The sequence below is a fragment of the Sylvia atricapilla genome, chromosome 2, assembly GCF_009819655.1.
Source record: "Sylvia atricapilla isolate bSylAtr1 chromosome 2, bSylAtr1.pri, whole genome shotgun sequence".
NCBI lineage: Eukaryota > Metazoa > Chordata > Aves > Passeriformes > Sylviidae > Sylvia > Sylvia atricapilla.
The window spans coordinates 4,977,088-5,004,488 of NC_089141.1; the positions used below are offsets into that span (position 1 = coordinate 4,977,088).

Here is a 27,401-nt window from a genome sequence, read left to right on the forward strand (position 1 = left end):
CTCCCTCCTCCAGTTCCCAGCTGGGAAAAGACACCTTCCAAAGCCAGACGCATCCTGTCTGACAGGACGCTGCTTTCCACAGAAGCCAGCCCATGGATGTTTAAGTTTCCTTTTAATTTCCTGCCAATTTCTAAAGAAGAAAGCAAAAGTAAAGGCAGCTCTTGTTTCTATCTTGCACGTTCGTCTCAGGAGTTTGTGACTGTGAACACATAAAGTCACCCAGGGGTTTTTTAGCAGGGTTTCTTAGCAGCACCATCAGGACTGAGCTCTGCTGCTCTCAAAAGTCTCAAAAGTGAGAAGAAAACCCAGGTCAGAGCACTGGGGCTGCAACAGCAGGCAAAGCCAAAGTAAGGGCTGGGATTCTTCCTGCCATCCTGCTGCTCCAAGCAGCCCAGGAAGCTCCCCAGAGCCCAAGACTGCTGCTGCAGACCTGTTTCCAGCACTAATGAAGATAATGATGATGATGATGCTATCCCAAGCATGACCTTGAGGGTGGCAGGCTGCAAGGCTGCTCCAGGCAGCCCAGGGCTTGGCTGGTGCTTGGCCCCCCATAACAGAGGACATTTCCTCCCCACACACACCCTACTCCCATCCACTGCCACCACATGCAACAGGAAACGTGCCTTGCTGCAAAGAAAGTAAATAGAAGTCTTACAAGCAAAAAGAAAAAAAAAATCACTTGCTGGAATGTGATCACTAAGCGGTCACTGGAGTTTTGTTCGGAGCAGAAATATGGCCTCCTTTTCAATGCCCTAAGTGGCATTTGTCCCTGACCACTGGTCATCCAGCCTGGCTGAGAGAGACCCCGAGGTGTTTCCTTTTCCCTGCCCTCTCTGTGCCTCCAGCAAACCTCCACATCCCAGCTGAAATCACCTGGCTTCCACCTGAAGTATGTGCAAGCTCCCCAGCTCTGGTCACACACATGTCTCCAATGTCATCATGGCACACACATGCCCCCCCCAGCCTTTGGGGTCTGAAAACCAGACCACATTTTATCCTCTGCAAGACTCCCTGTGCTGAGCTGCCCTCCCTGCTGGCCAGAGACAGGCACGGTTAATGAACCAGGGTGCTGCATAATCAACCTCCTGTGGTAAGCCATGGAAACCCTCGCCAGGGGATGAAAAAGAGTTTATGGTTTGGATTAATAAACCCCTTAGCATAACAAAATTTAAAGTGAATTTGAAGCTCATTAAACTTATTTCTTTTCATTCCCACAGATATTTTTTTTTTCTGGATTACAAGAAAGTAGGTGTAGATCTCTATTTTTTCCCTGTGCTGTCTCCCACTGCACCATGAGTTTACTCCTGTCCTGTTGAAGCTGGCAGGCTCATATGCTGATGGTGCTCTGCTATTCCAAAATTACTTTTGAGCTGCCAGGAAAGAATTGTAACCAAGATTATACAAAACACCTTTTTTCACTAACAATGCTTCTTCCATTCAGTACTCTCAAAGCTTAGCTTTCCTTCCATCCATCCATCCTCTGGAAACTCTTACATCCTCTCCTAAAAACGGATATTGTTCCAGAGATGCCCAGAAGAGCTAAGCTATTTAGGAGTATTTTGCCACCAGATTCACTGAGGGTTTTCAAAAACCCCACCATTCTTTGTGGTTTCTTTGCTCTTGGCTGTTACCCATTACCTTCCCAAAAGCCAACCATTCTTCCATACTCAACCCCAAAAGGCACACAGATACTAAAAGCACAAGCCACTTGTGAGGCTATTACAAGTAAAAAAACCTCATGAGAAGCCAATATTGTTTCAATCAATTAGGTTTTTTAAGCAATAAATCAAATAAAATTATACCAGCATACCTTCATGTTGGAGGAGTGAAGTTAGAAATATTCTATGGAAAACAAGCCAGTTCTTTGCACCCCATTGGCAACTGATCATTCCTTATGGCCATGCCTGTGTGACTGACTGAGAAGTTCCTCTGAGGTTTAAAGGTGTGAAACAGAGAAGCAGTGGTAAGGAAATTTTTCTTACCCTCCCTCACGAAAGTCCTCCTTACTTTGGTTTTCTGTTCACCAAAAAACAAAAACAAACAAAAAACCCCACAAAAAATAAAAAAAACCCCAAAAAACCAAAACCCTAAACAACACCCCACAAGTTTCTTTCAGCTCCTGGCTGAGTACCCACAGGGCATCTCTAGTGCAGTGGCTCACACACCACTTATCTGTTGGCTCTGGTTAACAGGAAGGGAACGGGGATGTTGTGACATGTGAGAGGAAGCAGGGTGGAGGAGAACAGAGGCGTGAGCATGGCTCTCTGGACTTTTTCTGCACAGTGGAATTTCCCAGTTGGGGTAAGCCCTAGTTGAGGACATTCCCCTGTCAAAGAGGCTGGCAGGAAATCCCAGGCTGGCGTAACAGTGCCAAAAAAGGGTCTAGAAAACACTGATACGAGATAAGAATAATGAAAAAGTGCTGTGCAACAGTGGGGTGAAGGGAAACCTGCAGGTACAACCCAGTGAGGTTTCCTTCCTGCCAGGGCCAGGTTCTCCTTGCCCAGCTCCTGCCTGCAGTGCTGCTTGTAGGGCCACAGGCATTAAGCTGCATCTCAGTATCTCTTTTCTGTCTTGGCACTACAGGGTAAACTGGACAAGCAGGTGCCTGCATAGCATTCACATAAGAAGCAAGACAGATGCAGTGTCCCATAAGAAAAAAAAAATAGCTCCAGCCTTTGGGAAGTGGTGCAGGACAAAAACCTCTCCTTGGCAACTGTCTGGCTTTCAGCAGGACTTTGCCCTCAGAAGGGTTGGACTGAGTTTCACAGGGTGTCAGTGTGAAAGCTCCATACAGCCAGGAGCCTGGTTAAAGTGGGAAGGGGGATATGTGTAAAAAAAAAATAATAAAAAGGAAAAAAGTAGTCCCATTTGTCACAGATATATCAGGTGTGAAATAGTCCCCTGTTCCAGTAGATAAAAATAACCTTCAGTGTAAAAAAAGTGTCTTGGATTTTCCTAAAATGTGAGTAGATCCATCTGAATCGTACTCCCTTTTCTTTTCTTCTCTTTTCAGCAATGGCATGGGCCAGGATTCACCATGCCTATCAGCCATGGTGAGCAAAGACAGGACACCCAAACCTTCTCAGAGCAAACACCCCTCACTTTCAGTGCCTTGTGCTGCCCCTTCCCAAATGCAGCTAACTGATACAATTCCCAGCAGCTGGCACCAACAAGGAGAAAGCACTGGACCACTGCACTGGAACACAGATGTTACAAACACAACATCCTCAGACTTTACCTGCACACTCACCCTACCCCAGCAAGCTGCAGGAGGGAGGTAGGAGAGAACATCTCCATCACAAAGGTGATAAATTCAAAACCTTCCCCCTGCAGGCAGGAAACACTGCGTGGGCTCCATCTTCCTGTAGCAGAGGTACTGTATCACTGGAACATGTTCAACTGATCATCTTGATGGGCTCGATACTTCTCTTTGAAATCAGGATGGTTTGTTCCAGCTGGGGCTGGTACTTGCTCACTGAAGGCCTGAGGTGCCCTCAGTCTTGCCTAACATGTGGCAGAGCAGTGCCTCATCTGGAGCCTTGCCCTGCCCTCTCCTGCAGCAGCTGTGAAGCAAAACCTGCTGCCTTTGGGGACCTGAGGGCCTTCTGAGTGCCCCCACAAGGGATGGAGATCTCTCTTTGCAAAGACGCGAGGCTGCAGCCCCAAAGAGGCACAGATGGCCCAACAGCACCGGGAGCAGGAGCAGCACCTGGAGCACTTAGCTCATCCTTTCTCCCAGGTGTCACTGCCTTTGGCGTTAGGGCAGCTCAGGTGCTTTGACTCCAAAAAATCACAGGGGACATTTGTTATCAGCTGAATACGTGATGGAGATCAGCCCCCTCCGGGGCACCATTCACCTGTGTAAAGAGGTGAGTAACTGCTGCAAAGAAAAGGAAAATCCACGTCTGACAAGAAAGACAGGAAGAGTAAAAGTGCCACAGCTGATGTGTGGCAGGGCAGGATGAAAAGTCATGACTCCAGCAAGAAGTGAAAAGACCTACTTGTAACAACAAGGTTTGTTGCACACAAGAACAGGGGCAACAGGATGTCAGGAAGGAATGTGTTAACATAGGGAACTTACCTTTCAACCAGCAGATATGAAACTTCTGGGATTTGAAAAATATACATATGTTGAACACATTTTACAACAATGTAATTATAGTATCTGCTTGTTACTGGAGCACCTGGTATTTTTTTTAAATGGATTTTTAAGACAGGACATTTTCTTTAGCGAAGTAACTTTCTTTTTCTAATTTTAATTATCAGAGCAGGGCAAAAGCAAGACACTGCAAAAGCAAATAATAATAATAATACTGTAATATTATTACTACTGTAATAATAATACACAGGGGAAAATACAAATGTGGAGCAGAAAGATATGAAACCATTAGAAGGAAGAAACAGCTAGAGACAGAAATAGCTGCCTTGCCAAGAGCAAGCAACAATTCCCTGAGAGAAGCTGACTCAGAAAAGAGGGCAGGCAGGACTGGAAAGCACGACTCATCCAGCTCAGGGAAAATGAAAGAGTAGGAAGAAGTGGAAAGAACTGACTGCAGCATGGCAAGAGGGGAAAAACCCTGTAATTTGTCATGGTTCTTTCACTGCAGGTCCTTGTGCCATGCCTCTCACCTACTGCACTCCCACGGGCATGTCCCACCTGCAAGTTCTTTTGTGAGAACAGCTTCAGAGTGAGCTGCCAGGCCATACCAGAATAATAGTCCTTGTCATATAAATACTCCTGGTTGTCAGCCTGAAGCAGAGATTTAGAGGGAAAAGGGACAGCCATGTACCAAACTGAACCAAAAAACAACAGATGTCTTCAGAGGGTCCAAGCACAAGGGCAAAGGGTGAAAAGCATTTGTCCATTTTCAGAATTGACCAGGGAAGGAGAGAGTAGAAATTGGAGGGGACAAAATATTTAATGGATGGCTGACCCACTGAACACTGACTGCTGTCAGACCACAGACACTGCTTAATTTTCTATGTTGCAGAAAGAACTAAGTTGAAATGTACTATTCTATCCTGGTAAAGTTTGCCCCTCTTGATCCTTTTGTGGCTTAGGAAAAAACAAACAGATTTAAAAGAGTATTTTTGAGGAAAATATCATCCTCTGAAGCATAGTCTTCAATCTAAGAGTTATCAAATCTATGTCATCAATCGATTTCACTCTCAAACAAACTTCAAGTCAAAGAGCTTCTGTGGTATTTGTGACATTTGTTTTCAAAACACAAACTAGGCAGTAGATAGAAAACAAACCACCACCAAGACAAATATGTTGTGGCTTATATTTTTCAGTTGAGAGTCATCCCAAACTCTTTTTCAGTGCCTCAAAGCCCTCTTCTGGCCACATTCATTAAGGGATTAATTTATTAAGCCTACACCAGATGACAGAGTTAGGATGTGGGGGAGGGCACGTTGCACTTTCACTTGGTTTTAGTGACATGCTCACTCTGCAATCTGGTGCTCACAGAAAGTAACTCATACACTCAATTTTCTAGCATTCCCCCACAAAATCCCTCTTTCCCCTCCCAGGCAGAGAAGGTCCTGTACAATTCACCATGACAGACTCACAGAGCAGACCAGCTTGCATCACCCCAGAAGGCTACTGAACATGCCCACGAGGGACTAGTAACACCAACAGTGAAGGAAGACACAGTAATTGGGACAGGATTTTAGAATCACTGCTCAGATTCAAGCTAGGTTCCCTCTACATGAGAGTTCAGATCTGGGTGACAAAGTACTGTGGTGAATCAACAATTCAGGAAGACTCAAAGGTCCAGATTCAAGGACATAAAATATCTCCCTGATTTCAAATACAGGGAGATGCATTTGAGATGTAATTTTCAAATTAAATAGGACAGCTAATGTTAGAAGTTACCTTATACACTGCTAACTGGGGATGCAGGGCTAAACCATGGGATGAACACGAGAAGCCCCATTCCAAGCAGATCAGAAACCATGTTGTTTTGGCTTTTTACTGAGCCTCCTGTCCCTGTGTCTGATGGATGAGGCTCAAGCCCTTGCCCTGCCAAGCAGCCCCTGCCATCTCAGGCAACTTACATGCCTCCTCTGAGTCACCACAGCTTCTGAGGAGCACTTGGCACATGATGAAAACCACTGTGGGCACTCCTCCTTATCTTCATTACAAATGCTTTGGGTTTCTTTTAAAAAGTTCCCCAGTTATGATATCTGTCACATCTATAGCCATGTAGGAACACAATGCACGTGGCTTCAAAACAACTGCAAGCAGAGACTGGAACTGTGCCTAACGAGATTGCTGTGTCATCGCTGTCAGGAGAGCGCAGAGGAAGAGGTGGGTGAGCAGCCTGGGTGGAAAGAACCGTTCCTATTTTAAAACATGTAGAGCAGTACATCTATATGCATTCAGTGTGCTGTCTCAGAGGAGTGAGTAGGTCCCCCACAAGTGGTATTTCCTTTGGAAATCTCCACATGACCAAATCCCTGACCTCCTTCTTCCTCTCCTTGGTGTCACAGACCTTTGCATGTTGTTTTTCCTTAACTGCATCCTACTTTCTTGCTTCCCCTCTCACTTCCCCTCTGAGGAGGGCTGGGGACTGACCAAACACCACATTGAGAAGTAGCTCACACTTTGCAATCTCTCTCGTTCATTTCTGGCTGAGTGAAGGCTGATCCAGGTTGGACACAATGGCAGCACGTCTTTAATGCAGTTTCCAGAGCTGAAAGCTGGGAAAGAGCTGCCCTGTCCCCTCGGGGCCTGGTGAGAGCAGGCTGAACCATGGCTCAGCTCTGTGCTCAGGAGGAAGGTGTGAGCAGTACCAGATCACAGCCCTGGCTCTTGCCCCTGCCCCCTTCAGAGTCACCACGGGGTGAGAGGGGAACAGAAAAACAGAACAAATGCTTGGCAATACGGCCTCAGCACCCTCTCCCAGCCAGCAGGATTTTGTCACTCAGGGATTTTTAGCCTCATCAAACAGGCTAATTTTGGCTATATACGTCAGGAAGTAGCACAAAGGGCACTGCACCCTACTCACAGCTTTCCCAGCTGTGAAGCCTGGCTGCAAGCTAACTCCAAGGCAAGCCAGTGGAGGTGCCCCAAATCCTCCACCCTTAGGCCATCCCAGGGACTCCCCAGCCTGTGCCAGGCAGCCCTTCTCTCCCTCTCCCTATGACCCTGCAAACCCAGCCCTTGGGCTCACAGGGCAGTGGACACACAGCCCGCAAGCACAGGATGCCCTACAGCCCTCAAACTGACTCACAGGATGCATCTCTCCTCAATTTCTCTGCCATTATTTAAGTAAAAATTGTTCGTAAGATAGAGAAGCAATGACCGTGCTGCATCTGCTCTTCACCCTTTTTTAAAAAGAAAGTGGCTTAAGGATTTCCTGTAGGTCAGTCAGGCAGCAACAGCCCTCAAAGAAGGACACCTAGATTATGTACAAGCTTTTATGATGTGTTGGATACACCAACAGAGGGAAACATCAGTGTGCTTCAGTGCTAGGTCTCATTTCAGCCACAGATCACCCCTCTCCAAATACAAATCACCTAAAAAAAAAAAAAAACCATTTAGAGTGAATTTAATCTATAAACCATAGCGTGAAACTCCTACCCAACACATAGCACAAAACGTAACAGGTAAAACTAATGGAATTACTATAAAAATATAAAGGACGTGAGGTTACAGCAAACAAGATAAACTGAGACTAAATCAGATTAAATGGTTCAAGTAAACTTGCCCTCTTTATTAGGAACTTCTCATTCTCTGAGCTTTTTGGCTATGTAAATTGTGTTTCTGATCACATCAGGAAATAAGACAGTAGAGCCTTCTGCATATTGTAAGCATTACAATAACAAACATATATTAGAAAAAGACAAGTTCTTTCTCCAACATACAGAGTTCTTCACTGCTCCCAACACAGAGTAAGAGCCTTCCAGTCTAAATACACATGAAATGATCTGAACTTAAGCAGTAAGTGCTTTATAAATGAAAAACATATTTGTGACTGAAGTTTTTTCCTGTTACTTAAACTGTCACGAATGCAAGAATATTTTAACCCACACTTTGCAACAACACCAAAGCAAAACCCCAGTGCCCTCCACCCCTCTAGAAGGCAACTTCAAACCTTCATTTTTGTCATGTACACATGAAATTGTCACCTGTAGTATATAAAAAGTTGCACCGACATTTGTGGCAGGCAGTTTCCATTTTTAATTGGTTACCTCTAACAAGTAAAACAACGAAAAATGGTGATTTAAATCTCATGAAGCAGTGCTGCACTCCAGATGAAATAAGAGGCAAATGAAAACTTGAAAGAAAGGAAACTTTTGCTTTTTATCCTCCCTTCTCATCAACAATTCATCTAACATTTTTACTAAATTTCTAGAAGGAAGGAATTAGCATACGAAGAGATACGTGAGAAACAAGACTCTCAAAATATTACAGTGCAACATTAATATATATAAAATTGAGTTTACTTATTTTATAAATAAATTACTCTGAAATCTTCTAGTAAGCACAATCAAAGTAGTTTCTCTCACTGGAATCTGAGAGAGCTGGATTTTGAATGAAGAAATTAAAAAAGAAGAAATATCCACTGAAAGATTCATAACCAAAATGATCAGTACAAGAATGAAAATACCAATACAATTTCTTCCTTTCAAAGGAAGAAAATGGAAAGGAAGACAGGGCTTTGAAAAACGTTGTGAATTAATTTTTGTGTGTCGAGGAAGACACTTAACAGATGCTGAGAAATTCCTTTCCAGTCTTGTTTCACATTAAGCAACTTCAAAAATAACCAGCATCTTAACTTAAATCCCTATTAAAATCCATTCAGAAGTTTAAAGAAACTGATTTAAAAATATTTTATTGCTTCTGTGTTTGCATATCCTGTACATACACAACTGGTGTGATGGTAACAAGATGAGAATAGAAATGAAAAATCATTCATAGATCACCTGAATGACATCTAAATGCACAGTGTTTCCTAGCATGGGTAAATCTTCAGTTTCTTCAGTTTTCTTCCCTGTCTATTTCAGAGTCCAAAGAAATAAAATCTTGATCCTCATTCTAAATCAACTAGCAAGTTCCCTGAAGTTCATTACTGATAAGTTAGCTCATTTGTTACTAAAAAAAAAATTAATTTAATTAATCTAAAGCATGAGGTTCTACCAGAAGGCAATTAGACACCTTTGCTAATGGCAGTCCTGTCCTCTTTTCCTCAACTGTTAAAGCATTCAAAAGAATATTTTTTCTCTCTCCATGCTTGGTAGCTAACAGTGATATAAAGCTGCTGTTGAAGAGCAGTAGCAAGCACTAAAACACTCAGAGAAGACACATGCAGCCACAACATTTTCAGACACAATATGGCTTTATGAGTTAAACCTAATGGTCAGTCCACAAATTAAATAGTCTCCTTCAAAGTAAGTCTGAAGTCCTATTTCCATAAGCATTATTAGGATAGAGTTGTTACTCAGGATGAAAGTCCTTACCTATTTAAAAAAAAAAAAAAAATCACACCTGGCAAAGATGAAAGGTCATTTTTTATTGTGGCAGTTTACTTTCCCAGACCTGAACTGGTGTGGCTTCTTTTTAGCAGAGGATAAATTGCCATTACCATATTAAAGTCAGAAATAGTTACCTAATGCTAATGTATGGGCAGATGCTGTGTGAGGCAGCTGTCAGTGGGAACCAGCAAATTGGACCTCTTAATTGCTGATTTGAAAAGCTAAGAATAGGTGCTATTTCAGTGTACACAATTCCTCCAGACGTGTTTGAACTGTTAAGTATACAGATGGATTATACTGGTTTAAGTTAAGTTTATAGATGGATAATACTGGTGCCTTTTACATGCTAAAATAATTTATATTTGTTTCTAAGCCACTTCTCAGTTGCCCTTTAAAATGAACACAATATGAAACACTGTTTCTGCAGCTGGTAGCATTGGCTCTCTTAGGGCTCTGGCAGTAAGAGCACAAACTTGCTCAGGAGAGCAGCAAACCCAAAGACATTCTAACAGACTTTCTAACACAAAGACATTCCGATTATTTCTGTGCAACCTGCCAGTTCACCTTACTAATCTTTTCAGTTTGCTCATGAAGATTCAACTTGGTTTTTGCACAAGCCAGTGAAGACTGGCTTTGGCTTGAGTGGGACCAAAAATAAGACAGCACGGACCAAAAATAAGACAGCCCTCTCAGCTGTTTAACTTGGGAGTTGAGTTTAATAAAAACTATTTTCAAAGTGCTTCCAGTTAAAACTGTAGACAGGGTCAGTCAGACCAGCAGCAGTAAAAGCCAGGCCAGGACACTGCAGAGCCACCAGCTGCCAGCCTGGCAATCCCGGGTCTGTGCCAAGCAGATACACACAGGCAACCCTGGGCACTCTTGGGTGCACGGTGTTCCCCCTTTTATCCTGGCAGCAGTGAAGCTCATGAAGAAGTGACAGAGCTGCCAGATCCTGAAGAGGAGTCATTGCATGGCCTTGACCAGCAGTGCCAAGGCTCACTGGGGGCCCTCGGATCCCCATCAGACACGGCATAACAGGGATGCACCAGAGCCGCTGTCGGCACCCGGCTCCGCAGGGCCAGGAAGGAACAGCTGGAGCCGGCAGGGAATGCAAACTCTGCCACTGGCAAATGAAACACTTTCACTAGCAAATGCTTCAAGCTTCAAATAGGTGAGCCTGCAGCTTGAACGTGCAGAAACTGCCCGAGACCTCTGTTTTCACCGAGGTCATGAAACACACAGATCCTCACTACCGATAAAACAAGAAGTAGACAGTGTATCAAAGCTCAAAAGAAATTCAGTAGTACAGGAAACCAAACTAAAATACTGGCTATTTGAGCTATTTAGCAGCCATCTGTAAACAACAAAGGTGCCTAATTAGTGTGCTCAATTAAATTTCAGCAAATCCTTCATAACTTAATTCTACAGATATTGTGATTGTGCTTCCTTATTCGTGACTTTGGTACACTCCTTTCACGTTTCTAATTAGGACTTTGAGACAAGAGCAGACATTCTGCTTCTCTGTCACACGACTGGAGGAGACAGCCCTTAAGCTCTGGAATGCTGAGAGAAAGACCACTCCCAAAATCCTTCCCAGGTTCTGAGCAACACAGTTCTGAACAACAGGGCCCTGGCAACGGAATCAGTGTCACATGGATTAAATTAGGCATACAGTGCAGGCAACTAGTAAAGCTAATAACCCAAATAGTTTCTTATTGAATCCTGCCAATTTAATTTAAGGTGCTCTCTAATAATCTCAGGTATGAATGATAAGCTTGAAGGAATCAACCTTGCAGGAATATACGGCCTGAAGAGCCAACTCCTCTTTACCACCCTTCACAGCTACCCAGACTTAAGGCCACCCTACTTATCCTGCATGCAAGTGCAGTACCCAGAGATCCTCCACATCATCCAGCCTCATTCCACAGCTCAAAAGAGCAACTGCACTTCGGCTATAGCAAAAGACGACATAAGGACACCCGTCTGTGCTAACTTTGCAGAGGGCACACATAAGATAAAAACGCATCTATTTGATTCTTAACAATTATTTCATTAGGGTGCAGGTTATGCGGCAAGTAGTGAGCCACGGACATCTCCCAAGCATCCACAAAGTGCACAGCAATTCCTGAGAACATTTTCCTCATGACAGAATCGAGCTGAAAGGAATACCAGTCACTGTTGAAGAGGCTCACTTCCGGCCCCAGCTCCTGCACGTTGGCGGTTCTGATGACGACGGCAGTCTTGGGGCTGCGGTCCAGCAGCTGCAGCACGGCCCTGCGGATGTTCCTGAGGCGCCGGATGTACACCTCCACGGGGAAGGTGCTGAAGTGGGACCAGATGGTGATGGCCACGACGGTGTTCCTGCCGCCCACGATGTTGTTGAGCTCGTTGGCCACGTAGCGCAGCTCGCTGCTGAACACCGTGGAGAAGCGGATGGGCGGCCCGTGGCAGCGGAACTTCAGCAGGATGTTGTGCCTCAGGTCCACGGACATGAAAGGGCCCACGTTCTTAGGGCTGCCCAGGTTAAATTCCACGAGATCTGAAAGCCCAGGGGCAGGGGTTAGTGAAAGACGGCACAAGAACTTCCGACTGTCAACGAGATGCTTGGGCCACAGGGCAAAGCAGGAGTAGATAAGGAAATCTGAACATATTTCAAAGAACTCTAAAATTAAACAGAAGGTGAGCATCATGTTTCAGAGTGGAGTTTATGGGTGTTGAAGTGTGCAGGACAGCACATTTGGATTCCACATCTGATATTTGGATTCAGGGTTCACAAGAATCCTTCCAGAAATTTTAGAACTCCGTTAAATTTAAAGATTACTTCAAGTTGAAGGAATTAAGGCAGCTCAGAAACTGTATTCCAATGCAACTAAAGTGCTTGAAGGGAAAGGGATGAGGAAGGACAGAATATTTAATTAAACTGAAATTCTTCTATTTAAATAACATGAACAAGGAAAAGGGCCCCTAAACCTGTAAACAGCAATGGAGGCAATTTTCTACTTCATTCCAAAACCTCTCCTGTGACTGGGATGCTGCAAGACCTTAAAGAGGCAACTCAAATAACCTCCTGCCATGCCTCTCAGGGTGGCCACCTCAACTCTCAACCACACAGCAGTCCTATTACAAGGACAGCTCTGCAGGTACCTCGTGGCCCCATTTACAAGACCTATGTATTTTCAGTGTCTGCTCAAACATTTGACTGCCTGCCAGGGCTTCAGATGAGCTTTTGTCACGGTCACTCAGTAAAACCAGCTGTGTCTGAGATGTGAGAAATAAGGCTTTGTAAAAGTCCTTAAGGACAAAGCTAAACAACAAAAAATTACCTGGAACAAATGCTGTCAAATATTCAAACCACTGCCTTATTGTAGAGTCTCCAAACAAGTGGATTACTTTTCCTTGTAGGCACTCTGTTATATCATCTGATTTGTTAAAATTATGGATCCAATGTGTTCTGGACCTCCACTGGTCTTCATAATAATAACCAGAAGGGGAAGCTGTGGGATCTTCAGCTCTGTCCATACTGCTTGAATCTGGAAGAGAAAAATCCTTTGAAATAAACACGTAACCAAAGCAGCCTCCATAATCTTCACTGACACGTCGTGACAAAGAGCTGGGTGGCCGATTATAGTTCAACTCGGCTTAAATTAAACGGTATCTCTGCCGCGAATGTAAAAACGTCTCTGCCACCTTCCTCCCTGCGCTAAAAGTGCTCAGTGGCGGGTGTTTGTCCCGGCAGAGAGGAGCAGAGGAGGCAGGGAGAGCAGAGGAGCATCTTCCCCAGCCCGGAGCACTGCTGCCCTCCAGCGCTGCTCGGCGGGGACACCGCCGTGGGACGATCTGGTGACAACCCAGAGAAACGTCCCAAAAAACACCAAAACAAACCCACCCAAATCCCAAACCACAGTGTTAAAAATGTATATTATATAGTTGGCTTTTCGCAAATGTTAACATAACTACGGTATGTATAATTATACTGTATTATATTTTATTAATAAGAGTTTAGAAGGGTAATGAATGTGCATTTTCCGATTATGCCAGAGTGTTAAGACTGAGGTGTGGGTTTTGGGTTTTTTGGGGGGTTTTCTTGTTGGGATTTTTTGTGTGTGTTTTTTTATCTCTTCTTTGTTACGTCTAAACCACCAAGCCAGAAGTCATGGGAGAGGGGGCAACCTTGTGACCCTTCATAAAAAACCTGTTAACTTGCTATTTTCTTATCCAAATGAAAAAAACCAAAGAACCTCAGAAGAAAATTTACCCCCATGTAACCAAACTGAGTGGAGCCACCCACAAAATAAATCTATTAGATAAGATGATCGGGAATACTTAAAACTGATCAAAAGAAGAATGTTTCATTAACATCTGTTGAATATTCAACACAGCACTCCTAAAAGGGTGAGGTGGGCTATGGGCAGACCTGGTGCCAAGCCCCCTCAGCTGAGAGGCTTTGCCTATTCTGTCTCCTAATTTGTCTATTTTCTTAATTTTTTATTAAACTTATAATTTTTTAATAAGAGTAGAGCTCATTTTTCACAACAACAACCCCCCCCAAAACTACTTTTGTGGATTAACACATATTCCGGCACTCTAGGAAACAAAAACTCTGAACCATAAGGCCTCCAAACCCAGAAAATGCCAGAATTATAGCTATGACCAAAAAATGTTGTATGTGCCATTTGAATATGAAAATTATAAGAGTCTCTAATTCCATGGATTTTGTACTTTGTCTGATCTCTAGCCCCCTCCCCATTTACTGCCTGAGACAGGCAGCCCCCTGAGGAGCAACTACACACCAGGGACTACAACTACACATCCTCTGCTCCACAGGATGCCTTTTTAACCTGCAGAAGCTGAACAATACCTTGCAAGCAAAGATATCAGGATTACAGGAAGAGAAACTGCAATCTCATGGTTATATCAGCTGAATATTGCCCTATTTCTCTTAGTAATCAGGGTGATATTGGCACATCGAAGTTCCATGAGGTTGTTTCAGGTTCCTCCATTGGCGTTTGTGTATTCAAACAACACAGACAGAGCCAACCATAACCATCTTTCCTAATAAGCATTTTTAACTGCTCTTTTACTGCTCAATATCCTCTGCATGTTGTATTAGTAGATGTTAATCTTACAGTTTAGAGGATGTTAACCTCCTTAGACCTCACAGGGACACTGTAAAAAGCAAACCACTATTATGTCTGTATAAAACAAATAATATAATCACGATTACCACAGAACAAAGCCATCAGAAAATTCTATCTCTGGATGATTCTTTAAATCTGACAGCAAGGAAGAAAAAAAAATACCCCAATTAATAATGTGGACTCATCCAATATTTATAAACAGGAAAAAGGAAAAAAAAAAAAAAAAGCCTTCACAATGTCATGCAGTTAAAGAATTCATAACGTGAATTCACAACTTGAGTTTGTTTGATTCTAAGTTTTGATGTTAATGCAATTCAATTTTTTATCTTTTAGCTGGATTCTTATACATATATATATATATACACACGTATATATAAAACAGTGATACTAGACCAGCTTTTTGGTGTCCCACAGTAAATCAGCATTTCAGGTCTGTGTATAGTATCATACCAGTTTTGGCCCAGAATTCAGAACTGGCCCTTACTTTGAGATTTTATAGAAGAGAACAAAAGCTCCAATCTGAAGTTTAAAACCAAGAATAGAAATAAAAACTTGTATTTCAGAAAAAAAAAAGGTTTCCAAAAATCTACATTTACCACCACACAGAAAAACATGTACAAAAACAACAACAGCAGAACAATGAGTTTGTCTGTACCATCTGTCCTAACAAATCCATACATTCATGAGCATTATACCAACGAGTTCAGTTTATTTATTCAGAGACTGCTGTACTTGGAAGGAATTTCCCTGAGGAAATGTGCTACTCCTATCAACACTTTTAAACCCAGCATTAATCCTCAGGACATTGTAGGCAGGCTTTGATCATTCACAGCTCCTGGAAGAAGGGTGACAATCAAATTTTGAATTTGCAGCAGCTTCCGGCAGGAAACGTGCAAGATTAAAAAAGCCACAAAAACACATCAGCTAAAGGATCTGGACAAAGAAAATAGGTGGAGGGTAAAGTGCTGCAAGCCTAGTAGCAGAACTGTACTTTTTTAGTGAACAGGAAAAACTAAAAGCAAGAAATGCTGTAAATTGCCTTGTGCTCAGATCTCATTGCTCAGGTCAGTAACTCTACCTTAAAAGTCTCCTATAACCCTACTAAAAAATATGGAAAGTTTTCATTTAAGAAATAATTCTCTGTGTGTCACATTTTATGCAGACTTTTCAGAAGCATAAGAAGCTTGCATTTGGATATGAATGAGATAAAACCTCTGAGTTTACTTTAGTACAGACTGTCTTTGTTCTGTTCTTAGAAAGGGGGCAGAACAGTTAGAATGGTTGGTTCTGACATCCTGTGGTAACACAAATTATAGTAATACTTGAATGCAAGTTATCAAAATCTGCTAGACAACACTCTTAACAAAGAAAGAAATTAAAAAACACCACACGGCTGTTTTCATTAGACTGAGAGTTTAGTAAGCAGTTACTCTAAGACATTTTACAGTGTGAGTAAATGCTCTGTTTTTGATTTCTTTTTTTGCTAAAAATCTCATTTATGTATGTAATTTTAGAAAAAGATGTTAATTATTTCTGAACTTGTATTACAGTAAACAGCCAAGAGCCTTCATTGTCTCAATAGAAATCTGATAAAGATTTTTTCTGCCATGCTAAAAAAACCAAATTATTGTTTGATGCCTCTTGCTCTTTTTATAAATTTAATTATGAATTACAAACAAGAATCTTATGCAGTTTACTTTACCTGTAAATGCCTTGGGCTTTACAATGACTGAATCAGGTCCACTGGAGAGTATCGGCCTTTTGATATTCACATCACTTGAACAAAAAACACAGCAATGTTTGTAAAAGTTACTGTGAAACTTGAAGGTAATATTAATATCTTTTTTTTTCCTACTCCACTTCAAATAAGCACTACAAATTTTTACTCTTAAGTTTACCCTACTTCCTATAGCTGAATTCATTCTGCATTTACTTTGAGAGCACCATCTCATTCTGAATCCAAATTCAAAATTTCATGGCACTGACACAAATCTTGTGCACACTTGTACCAACACAAATCTCAATAAAGCAATCAAACTGTCAGAGGCTGGAACTTCCTACAGCTGCAGGAAGCTTTTGGGGATTTGCCCCAAAGATGTTCCCAGCTTGCAGAACATGTGGGGACAAACCACTGCAAGGGCACAGGGCAGCAGCAGCTCCCAGCTGACTAACACTGAGCTCTTGTTCTGTCTTTTGCTACTGTTTTTGAAGTTTATCTTTGCCTATTTAATGTTTTTTCTCTCCGTTTAAGAAATAAATTATTTGGAATTTCCATAAGTCACTTTTGTCAAGGATCTTGGAGCTGAATGAAACAAACAAACAAACAATCAAAACAAAACCAAGAAAAACACCTTTCCCGTTCCCATATGGAAACATCACCAATAAATATAAGCTATATTTTACAAGTGGACTGGCAGAGACACAGGAAGTCAAAAGACCCACTTAGAAGCTTGATATGGAAGAGCCAAAAAAAAAAATTCCACTGATGCTTACTTTTTATTTCTGGTTTTGGTTATGAACATGCACACATACTTTCTAAATTAAACTATTTGGAGCTGCTACTCTAAAATATTTCCCAATTTAGGCTTCAAGTGAACATAGTGCCAAAAGACTTTTCTACAACCTCTTTGCTGGAGAGCAAGGCAGTAGCCTACAACAACTCTGACATTACACAGTAACTAACTTTTATCTAAATTCAGCTGTGTAATTTCATACAGAAGTTGTTCTGTCACGTGTACCCAGGAAATAAGAGATGGTTTGGATTTTTTAAATGCTGAATGCAGAAATAAAGTATGACTGTGAAACTAATTTAGTATGACACTTGAAGTAACATGCACAGATCATTTCCACTTGCATGGGTATTGCTCAGCAATTTGTTCTACCAGGTGTTTTTCTTTATGAAATGTGCTTTCAAGATTTGAAAGTCATATTGAGCAACAAGGAACACTCTTGAGACAATGTTTGATGAGGACAAAAACAATTGGTAATTTCTGTAAAAAATAAGCCTAAAGCCCAGATCCTTTTTGCATAGTTTAGATTTGGCCAGAAATACCTCTCAAATCATTGTTATTGATATTGCAAGTGTAGGTAGAAAATAGAAAATAAGGAAACAGTCTGCCAAACCACGATCAGATTTAGACAGCATGCTCTTGTGAAACTCGGCAGCATAGAAAGAGAAGCACAAAAAGAGAAGTAAATGCCAAGTCTATTTGAGATTGCTGTCTAAGATTCTTGCACAGCTGAATGGAGAGGAACAGACTATTCAACCACCTGGCCCTGCAGATACACTCCTCCTCTAAGGCAACACATCATATTTAAGCAATAGGCTAAAGTTTGTATAAAAAAGCCCCAAACCAAACAACTGAATATAAATACATTCAACAACATACAGACCTTTGGAAGAAGAGGCTTTCCTCTTGTGTCAGAAGACCTTTCAGATATCCACCTTTGGCATGGCTGATTCGGCTGGCACAGGACAATTTCCGAGGCTTGTAACAGAACCATGGCTCTCCCGTGTAGAGATCTGTGAAGTTACAGACTGGGAGTCCTCCAGGCAAGCAAACGTTGCACTCTGTAGTTTCTGAATACCTCCCAGACTTGAATGAGCTTTTGAAGTAGACTCTGTCTGGCCTTTCCTCTCGTAAACGCAGGAGGACTTGGATCGCTTCGCTTGGATGGACAAGTGACACAGAAACTTTGACCTCTCCTGGCCAAAGCAAGGTAAAGAAGACTTTGTAAAGGCCATTATGGCAATCTACAATCCTTCCTGCTGCTCCAGCTTTCAGCCCAGGAGAGTGAATTCGTGCCTGTAAATAGTCTCCACCATACTGCTTGGGGTTGCCTTGGAAATCCCTCATACGAACGAGTACCTCTAACTGATCACCCACCTTGAAGAACCTGCTGGGCTTCACAATCACAAAGTCACTGTGTGTGGGATCAGTGCTCTGTGCAAAGGCAACTTTGCCATCAGGGGGCTTTGGCCACTGTATTGCAGCAAGCAAGGATTCCTGCTCCACTTGTTCCCTTTTGGACAAGGTCTGCTGCGAGTACCCACAGTAAGGCTTCCTGGTAGTTTTGGCTGTCTGTGACAGAGAGTGCTGGACACTGTCTTCTGTCATCCAATTCGATCCTGAAATTGTGTCATCGTCCAGGTGCTGGGGAGAAAAAGATTACCTGAAGCTGTGCTTTGAAATGAAACACTATGAATAGTGGATGCTTTGTCAGGAAATGATCCCAAGAACTGGGCTTTGCTTTGCAGAGCTTTGAAGCTGACCAAATGAATCGACTTCACTGGAAGATCCAAACCTATTCCTTTTACCACGGGATTTCTAAGGAGACAGGTGGGCAACCTGTGGTTACCCTGCTTTGGTAAACAAGCATTTAAAGAGATCACATTCAATGTATGGCCGTGTTTCAGGTACCAGAATACTCTCTAAATATCAGCAATGTGAAAAAAAAAATGACAAAAGGTTGGATGATTAAATTATAGCTCATGTTTTCTCTTCTCCTGCAGTAACATTTTAGTCTTGGAGCACCATGAGGTCTAATAGCTGCTCCATGTAATGCAAGGAAATAGGGTTTCCTTGAGAAGTTACAATGCAGGTCAAGCTGATGCACACCTTGCACATGCCTTGCAGAGAAGTCTGCTGCAAGTAGCAGCTGCAGTCCTTTATCTGGTCACACTCGCATCCCTTCTTGGCTAATTATCTGAAATACATGTCTCCCTGTAATGTGCACAATGAAATAAATAAAAGAACAAAAGCCCAGATCCTTCTGGGACAATGAATTCATGAGCCAGTTGGCAAGGACAGCACAGGACGAGCTGGGACTAAACAGGCAGAGAACCTGCTTGTTTATTTATAAGATTTTAAAATCTATATACAGCTGTTTCTAGCACCACATGAAACAGAAAGCAAAGCATCCCCTAATCCATACAAGAGTTTAACAATTAAAATAGTTAAATATAAAGCTAGACTAAGAGAGGGCGTCTGCTGCAATTGAAAAAACTCTATTTTGTGCAAAAGCATCAGTGTCCAAAACTGTATTTTCATGCAAATGACTGCAGATACCATCTTCTTTATGACATCTCATAATTTTGCAGGTTAGCATTAGGAAAAATTTAAAAATAGCAATCTAAGACTCCAGAGATACCCTTGAGACTTCTAATCAGCAAATCCAAAAATACCCTTCAAAAATGAGCAATTAATTACCAGGTATACATAGTAGAACTTATCCACAGTTCTATTTCATAAAGAAGGAAAATAGTTTTTCAAGCAAAGATTAAAATTATACAGTGTACCATTCACATGGCATCAGATGATATGCTAGTTTAGATTTGAAAGCTTGCTAAAAAATCTTAAAAAACATCATTCTACTTACCAACACCCCAGTGTTTTCCATTTACTTCCTCCATAACTAACTGCTCAGTAACGTACTTAAAGTCACAGCTCTCATATTAAAGCTTTATTCACTGTCATAAACCTTTCTTAGGCCATGGAAATATCAGCAGTGTCTTAAAATAATTTGAACCACACTGAGATTCAACATAGTTTTTTAGAAGAAAGGCAAACCTAATATGAAATAGAAACACATAGGCTTTTGGAGAGTGTGACATAAGCTGGTTTTGATCACCTTTAGAGCAAGAGTAAGAGAACATGAAGATGTAGGATGGATACACAAAATCTTCTTTTTTTGATATCCATGTTAACTGTAAAACCTGAACCTGTAAACTGCTACACTGTAGCTCTAAAACAAATTGACACATACCCATCTACACACCAGATGTTAACATCACAATAGAGGCTTTTGCTTCTGTTTTATATTCCCACCCAGGATTTAATAAATGTTCCCTGGAGGCCATCTGAGATAATTCATAATTAGTTTTGTTTTCCATCACAGCAAGCCAAGCTGCAGATGTATGCTGCACATTACTTTTATTAGTCCAGTGAATTTCAGCCAAAGCTGAGAGTGAATCTCAGGCACAGTTCTACTTTAAGTCTTGCCTACGTGCATTCTTGAATTAAGCCAAGTTTCTATTTTTGGGGAACTGCACAACTTCTTCCCTTCACTTGCTCATGCATAAATAAGTACATATCTATATATAAATATATACACAGAAAATACTGCATGGAAATATTTTTAAAAGTCAGCTATATATTCTGATGCATCGAATAAGCTAGCAACAATGTCTCAGCAGAAATATCTACACATTTTCTTAAAGGGTGTGTAAAGGGAGAATATGTGTGTACAATTAATTGTTGTTTTCAGTCTAAGCTCCCAAGAGAAAGTTTCTGGTTTTTAGTTGGTTCTTCAACAGTTGGTACTTTGGGCTGGGGTACATGGGAAAAACAAATCCTTCTGAATTAAGAAGAGACTGTGATCTAAGACAGCTTAAAAACTGACATATCCCTATTTTTAACCTTCCATAAATTTCCTCAGGGTTTTTAACCCAGTCTTTCTGTCAGAGATGAAGAAAATGTCACTGCTGGCCTAGCCAGGCTTTCTGAAGTCTTTGATGGGGCATACCTGTATCTTACAGTGGGAAAAGGTGCAGACAACACCAAGCCAACAAACTCATTCAGAAAACAGAACACGGTTTGATGACTCCAAATCAGTCCTCCTACAGATCTTTAGCAGAGCATAAGGCCAAAGCTCTTCACTTGTATGCAGCTGAGAACAAGGACAAGCACTTTCACTTTGACATCTCCAGGTTATGTCTCACTAAGCAGAATAGACCATACACAAATATTTCCTAAGGGCCGGAGGGGAAAGCTCCATGAAGGTAAAAGCAGAGCCTCTCCAACATCCTAAAGGACCATTCTTTCTCCAGCATCCTTGTTCATCTTTACAGCCCTCTTTCAAGCCCAACCAGGACTACGTATTGTTGCAGAATTAAAAGCTTACGTGTGAACATAAGCTACACCATCTATGCTATTCACAGGAGAAAATGTTCCAGAGATTTGCCTGTAAAGGCAGAAAAAGCTTTTGAGTCAATTAATACACCAAAGATTCTTGACTGGAATAGAAAAGCATTTCAAACCACCTTCCTTTATTAACTGCTTCCCAGGCTCAGCTCCAAACAAGTACTTAAGCTCTCCTGGCCCTATGGATATACAATGCCTAGCCTGAGGTAAATAATTAGCTCAGTTTGTACCCACTCCATTTTTACTCCTTGGCATTTCCAAATCTCTCTGGCTCCTCTGTGTTGTCACACCAAGACTGTGCAGAACTGAGGCCTTTCTACTGCCGTCAGTAGCCAAAACTAAGTATAATCCCTTTATGAAAAACAGATGAATAGGATATCTCAGGAGTGCTCTTCCTTTAGGACACAGATTTTTTTAGTGTTCATTATAGGCTCCATGTTGGATAACACCTGCTTTGCTTATTTCCATGTTTACTCCATTCAAGGTGTCATGTATGTTAAGTGTAATTCTCAAGAGGATTTGTTTGTTGGGTTTGAGGGGGTTTTGTTTGTATGGGAGGAGTTTGTTTGGGGTTTTTTTGCTTTGTTGGGTTTTTTTCTAATTTACTGCATTTTGAAACTAACCAGAACCCAAATGTGGCCACAAAGTAATTTAATGGCTGACTGCCAAGTAACACAGGCAGGACAGAAGAGATTGCATGCCAGTTAAGCACAAATAAATCCACTAGCAGTTCCTGCATTAGAAATGTCATAAAAAGGAAAAAAGAAAGCTGTATTTTTATGAGAACTAATGAAAATTTCAGTTCATCTCCTCAGCTTTTGGCATTCTCACTGCCAACTAAGCAAAAATTAGATACACCATATAGACTAAGCCAGGCAATAATGCTCTCCAAGGCACTCTAGAAGGGTCACAGAGTACTTGGGAAGATCTGCAATGAACACCTGTCCTCAGGTAAACCACAATGTAGGTGGCTGACGAAAACACTGGGTATTTCCATTGCTGCTGAAGAGGTGGAACTCCATCTCAAAGCCCTGTATCTTCCACCAGCTGTTAACTCCTGCCTTGGCCTGGCACATCCTGAACAGCTGCTGCAAACCTGCCCAAGTCACTAGAGCAGGAAACAACACAGGAGATTCCAGGCTACAGGCACAGTGGGGAAAGAAAAGTCCCAGGAGACAACATCTGAATCTGAACAAATACCAATTGCTGAAAGGTCAGTCATCTTATTTTCAGTAATTTTACACTCCAGGTACTTTATTTGTTGTCTGTGGCAGGTATGAAATCAGTCCTCTATCATTACCATCTTACAGCAGTTTGAGTGGCTGCCAAACTATTATAAGTGTCAAAACCAATCCTCAAAATCCATCATCTGACAGTCAAACGTTCCAGAAATAATTGGAATAAGAAAGTTATCTTTTGTAGGCACTTGCAATTTAGCAGCAGGAATTAAAAACTTTGTTACACAGTTCTTTTGTTCAGTTTCACCTGTCTGATTTCATATGCTGTCCTGGCATGGAACTTCCCTTCTTCCCATACACTCTCTCTTCAAGGTGCTTTTAAATAAAATAATACTCACCACCAATCCTGAAATGGTTCTGCCACTCTAAAGGTCACTGGCACAAATACACAAACCCTCCTGCATCCTGAAAGCATGATGGTTGGGCAACTTCCTGATACTTCACAAAAAATTACTGTACATTTTAGCTATCTGCCTATATTCACAGAAAAAAAATTATATTAAAATAAAACTACATTTTTTCTGCTACTATATGATCAACTGTGCTAGGCTAAGCATCACAACGCTCATCCCCCAAATGCAGCACTGGAATTCCTGGCCAGAGAGGCAGTCAATGGGCAGGGTCAGCTGCCAGGGCTCCCTCAGGCAGATCCTCATCTGCCTTGACTTTAACCTGCCAAGTGTGTGACTTGATTTAGCAGCCAAAACACCTCTGATTAAGCAGTGTGAAAACACCTCTGCGCTGAAGTGATATGTAAAATGAAGAAATATGCAAGACAGACACAGCAGAGGGAAAAGGGTGAAAGGCAAATAAAAATTGCATCAATACAGGTCAGAGATGAACAAGCTAGTAACAGCTCTGCAGGAAAAGGCCTAGGGATTCCAGGAGACAGCAAACTCACCATGTGTCAGCAGCACAGCATTGTGGCAAGGAATTAAAAATATCCTATTTTATATCCTATATATCCTATCCTATTAAAAATATCCAGCTGATTGAGAAAAGTCCTAGTTCTCAACTTGACTGTGGTGAACTCATACCTAGAACACTCTGTCTGTTTTTTCGGATAGCCCACACCACAGTAAAGTTGGCAAGATCAGCTAAGAGCCCCTGAGATGATTAGGCAACTCAAACAACACTAAGGTAACCAATGCACCTTTTCTTTAAATCTGGAGAAGACCAAAAGGGAATCCAGCTGCAGTCTTTCACTACCTACAGTGGAGTCACAGAGGAACTGAAATTCAATTACACTCTAACAGGGTAAGAGACAACTTCCCATTGCAGATAAGGCAGGCACTGTTCCCTCTAAGAAGGATGCAGCATTCCAGCAGGCTGCCTAGGTAGGTTGTGAAATATGAGTGTCCTTGAATACTGTCAAATGTCAAAATACCGTGTTGCAATCCAAGCTAACTCTGACGCCAGGCTTCTGAGGAGAGTTTAAATGGATTAAATACCTCCAGACATGCCTTCAACTATGAATTTTCTGTGATTCCAATTTATAACAAAATATAATATAAGGTCAGACAATCCTAACCTTACACTTGAAAGTCAATAATGCTGCTCAAGCCATCCTGGAGAAGAAACAGGCTCCACTTACCTCTAACTGAAAGAAATTATGGACCAGCACCACAAGGGCCAGCACTGCCATGAGCAGGCAGAAGAGCTGCAGTCTGAACGAGTCACGCCACATGGTCCATTCGTGTCCTTCCCTCCCATGTTAGGCATTGCCCTGACTTCCATTCCCCACAGGCAGGAATGTCATTTCGCCTCAGCAAAGCACGAGGGAATTCAGTTGACTTCCACTTCATTCCTGCAAGTGCATTTACAAAAATTGTATTAACTTCCAAAACGTTACCAGAACTAAAGCCAAGTTTTACACTGAAAGCTTACAAAGGGTGGTGCAATAATTAGTACAACAGAATGGTCAACACGGATTCTTCTTGTGGAACTAATCTGAACAGCATTATCTATCACGTCACATAACTCTCTTGAGTGTGCCAAAGCAAGCCCTTATCATAAAACTGGTCTAACCTACAGGTAATAAAAAAAAAAAAAAAAAAAAAAAACAAACAAAAACAAACAAAAACAAACAAAAACCCAAACAAACAAACAAACAAAAACCAAAAACAACAACAACAACAAAAAAACCCCCAAACAACAACAAAAAAAAAAGGCAAAAGAAGAGTGCAAGATTTCTTTCTGGCAATCAGAAAGACCAAAACAAATGACCACAACCCTATTTAAGTGTTAGGACACACCACCACCATCCAGACTAGATCAAAACAGAAATCTGTGGGTTTAGACATCTCTCATTTACCTGTTTACATGTTCCAATAAGTTATTATTACACACTGATTTCTGAAACAAATTTAGATAAGCAAGGTAAAACTTACTTCTTCCAGTTTTCTGCTTGGGAAGAGAGGAAAAATAAATCAACTGTAGCATTAAGGAACAGATACCTAAGAGACTTGAAAGCAGTAAAATTTAACTTCACACATCACCTATAATATTACATCTTCCCTGTTTTGCTTTTTTATCATTCCTTTTACCTCAGTTACTCATATGCGTCTCTAAAAAATAAACTTCTGAAAAGAATACAATGTGTTGGCATTCAGTGTTTCTGATTCTTTAAATCTAGTAATAGTACTGTCTTTCACAAACTTTAACTTCAACACAAAATTGTTCCTTTCAGGTTGCTTGATGGCTGATCTGCTATAAAATCACAGCCTTAAGAGCCAGTGAAAGTTCTCAATGCTTGCTTAGAATGACTCTTGAACCTTCCTTTCTTTCTGAGAAGGACAATTTTGATGCAGTCTTTTTGCAAGCAAGAAGGGTACTGTCCTCGCAGAAGCTCTAAACTTGGAAGCAGAAAACAGATGGCAAGGAGAGACAGGCAAAAGACACCAATCTCTCCAAACCAAATATTCTCAAAGCAGCATTACTCATACAACCATGCACCAAGTGCAACAACATAATCAAAAGATTATATAAACTTTGTATAACTTGCTATAAATAGTATAACTGAGAACTTATACAATTAAGATAATATAAATATATAGTACCTATAGTCTTAAGACTGTATAAAAAATGCAGTGCAAGTTTAAATAAAACACATATTAAATATCAAAATTAAAATATCAAATGAAAATTAAAATATCAAATGAACACAGGCTAGAAAACTGAAACATATTACTGATATAACCAGGACAGCCTCAAAATAGACCAAACATCAAATTGCTTTACAGGGATTATAGGGATTATATCTTCAAATACATTGCTGAGAATTACAGAGATTTTATTTCTGACCAATGAACTAGCACTGAAAGAGCAAGACAGCCATTAAAGTGAAAGTATCAAAATGCCACAAAAATGCAGCTTTGTTGGAACAGTTCTGCTCTAATATAAGATTTGTATAAAACAGCAGCTTGAGTCATTGTTAAATTAATAATAAATATACCTAAACACATGAAAATGCTAATTTAACGACATATATGCCCATTTGAGGAAGAAAAAAACATACATTAGACAAGACCAGAATTCTTAATTCTGTTGCTGAGAATACTTTCCATGTCACCAAAAAACACAAGACCCTGAAAATGAACAGACCATCATATCAGAGGCCTAAAAAGACCACAAATGCCGTTCTATCTATTTTTATTCAAAATTTTCCATATTCTGTAGATGCCAAATGCCCTAAAACATTTAAATGTACAGGTTTAGAGCTTTCTTTGTGCTAAAGGCTCAATATACTGCCAGTTTCATCACAATTGATCTCATTCATTTTTTGTATAAGGGAAGCCTGTAAGAAAACCAAAAAGTCTTAGGTTCTTACCCTTCTCCTGAAATGATCTCTGAAGCTATCCACACAAAAGGCCAGATAACCTTGGGAAACAATACATTAAAAAATAAGTATATCTACAGAAGCAGACACACAGATTTTTGAATAAAATCCATACATTAGTGGTTTGCTTACAGCGGCACAAAAATCAAATGGCACTTACTACTTTTTATCTGTAAACTCACTTTAGTTTCTACCATGACTCAAGGATTTTGTTGAAGTATTTGACTCTTTTAAACTTCAGCGCTGCGCCTTGGAATTTTCTGCTATTTATTGCTAAGCATGACTTCTCTCACCTTTGTTCCATTTTACCACAAGCTGTTTTTAACCGATGTTAAAAACAAAAACCAACTTGATGACATTTTTACGAACACGTTAATCGTTAAATCACGCCTCATGCTCCATTACAGGATCGTCGCTTTAGGTTTTGGTACAAGTTGCCAATCCCTGCCCGCTCCATCCCCACAGCTCCCTAAGCCAGCAGCGTTACAAAATCAGGCACGGGGGCAAGCTCTCCAAATTCTGCAGAGGCGCAGAGGAGCCGCTACCTCTGGCCGAGCCCAAAGCATGTCCCCGGGGCACAGGGGCTCGAGGAAAATGAGCTTTGCTGCTGTTTGGCTCCGATCCCGCCCAGGGCGCGGGGAGCTCGCCCCGCGGACAGCCCGGGGACAGCGCCGCAGCCCCGCCGGGGAACACGGCACCCACGAGCCACGGATGTGGGCAGCGAGCAGGAAAACACCGCTGCCGGCAACGCGGACCGCACAGCTCCGCTTTATGGCTT

At 41.5% G+C, this 27,401-nt stretch overlaps 1 protein-coding gene across 1 annotated transcript; it reads right to left on the minus strand.

Moving 5' to 3' along the window:
* Positions 1-7,703: 7,703 nt before the first annotated feature.
* On the minus strand, positions 7,704-24,687 carry NXPE3 (neurexophilin and PC-esterase domain family member 3). Its single transcript, XM_066340717.1, has 5 exons — positions 24,380-24,687; positions 18,018-18,778; positions 16,327-16,400; positions 12,810-13,016; positions 7,704-12,025 (listed from the first exon to the last, which is right to left on the minus strand). Exons 1-5 carry the CDS (start codon positions 24,470-24,472, stop codon positions 11,475-11,477), a joined length of 1,686 nt encoding a protein of 561 aa, XP_066196814.1. The 5' UTR covers positions 24,473-24,687; the 3' UTR covers positions 7,704-11,474.
* Positions 24,688-27,401: the final 2,714 nt, after the last annotated feature.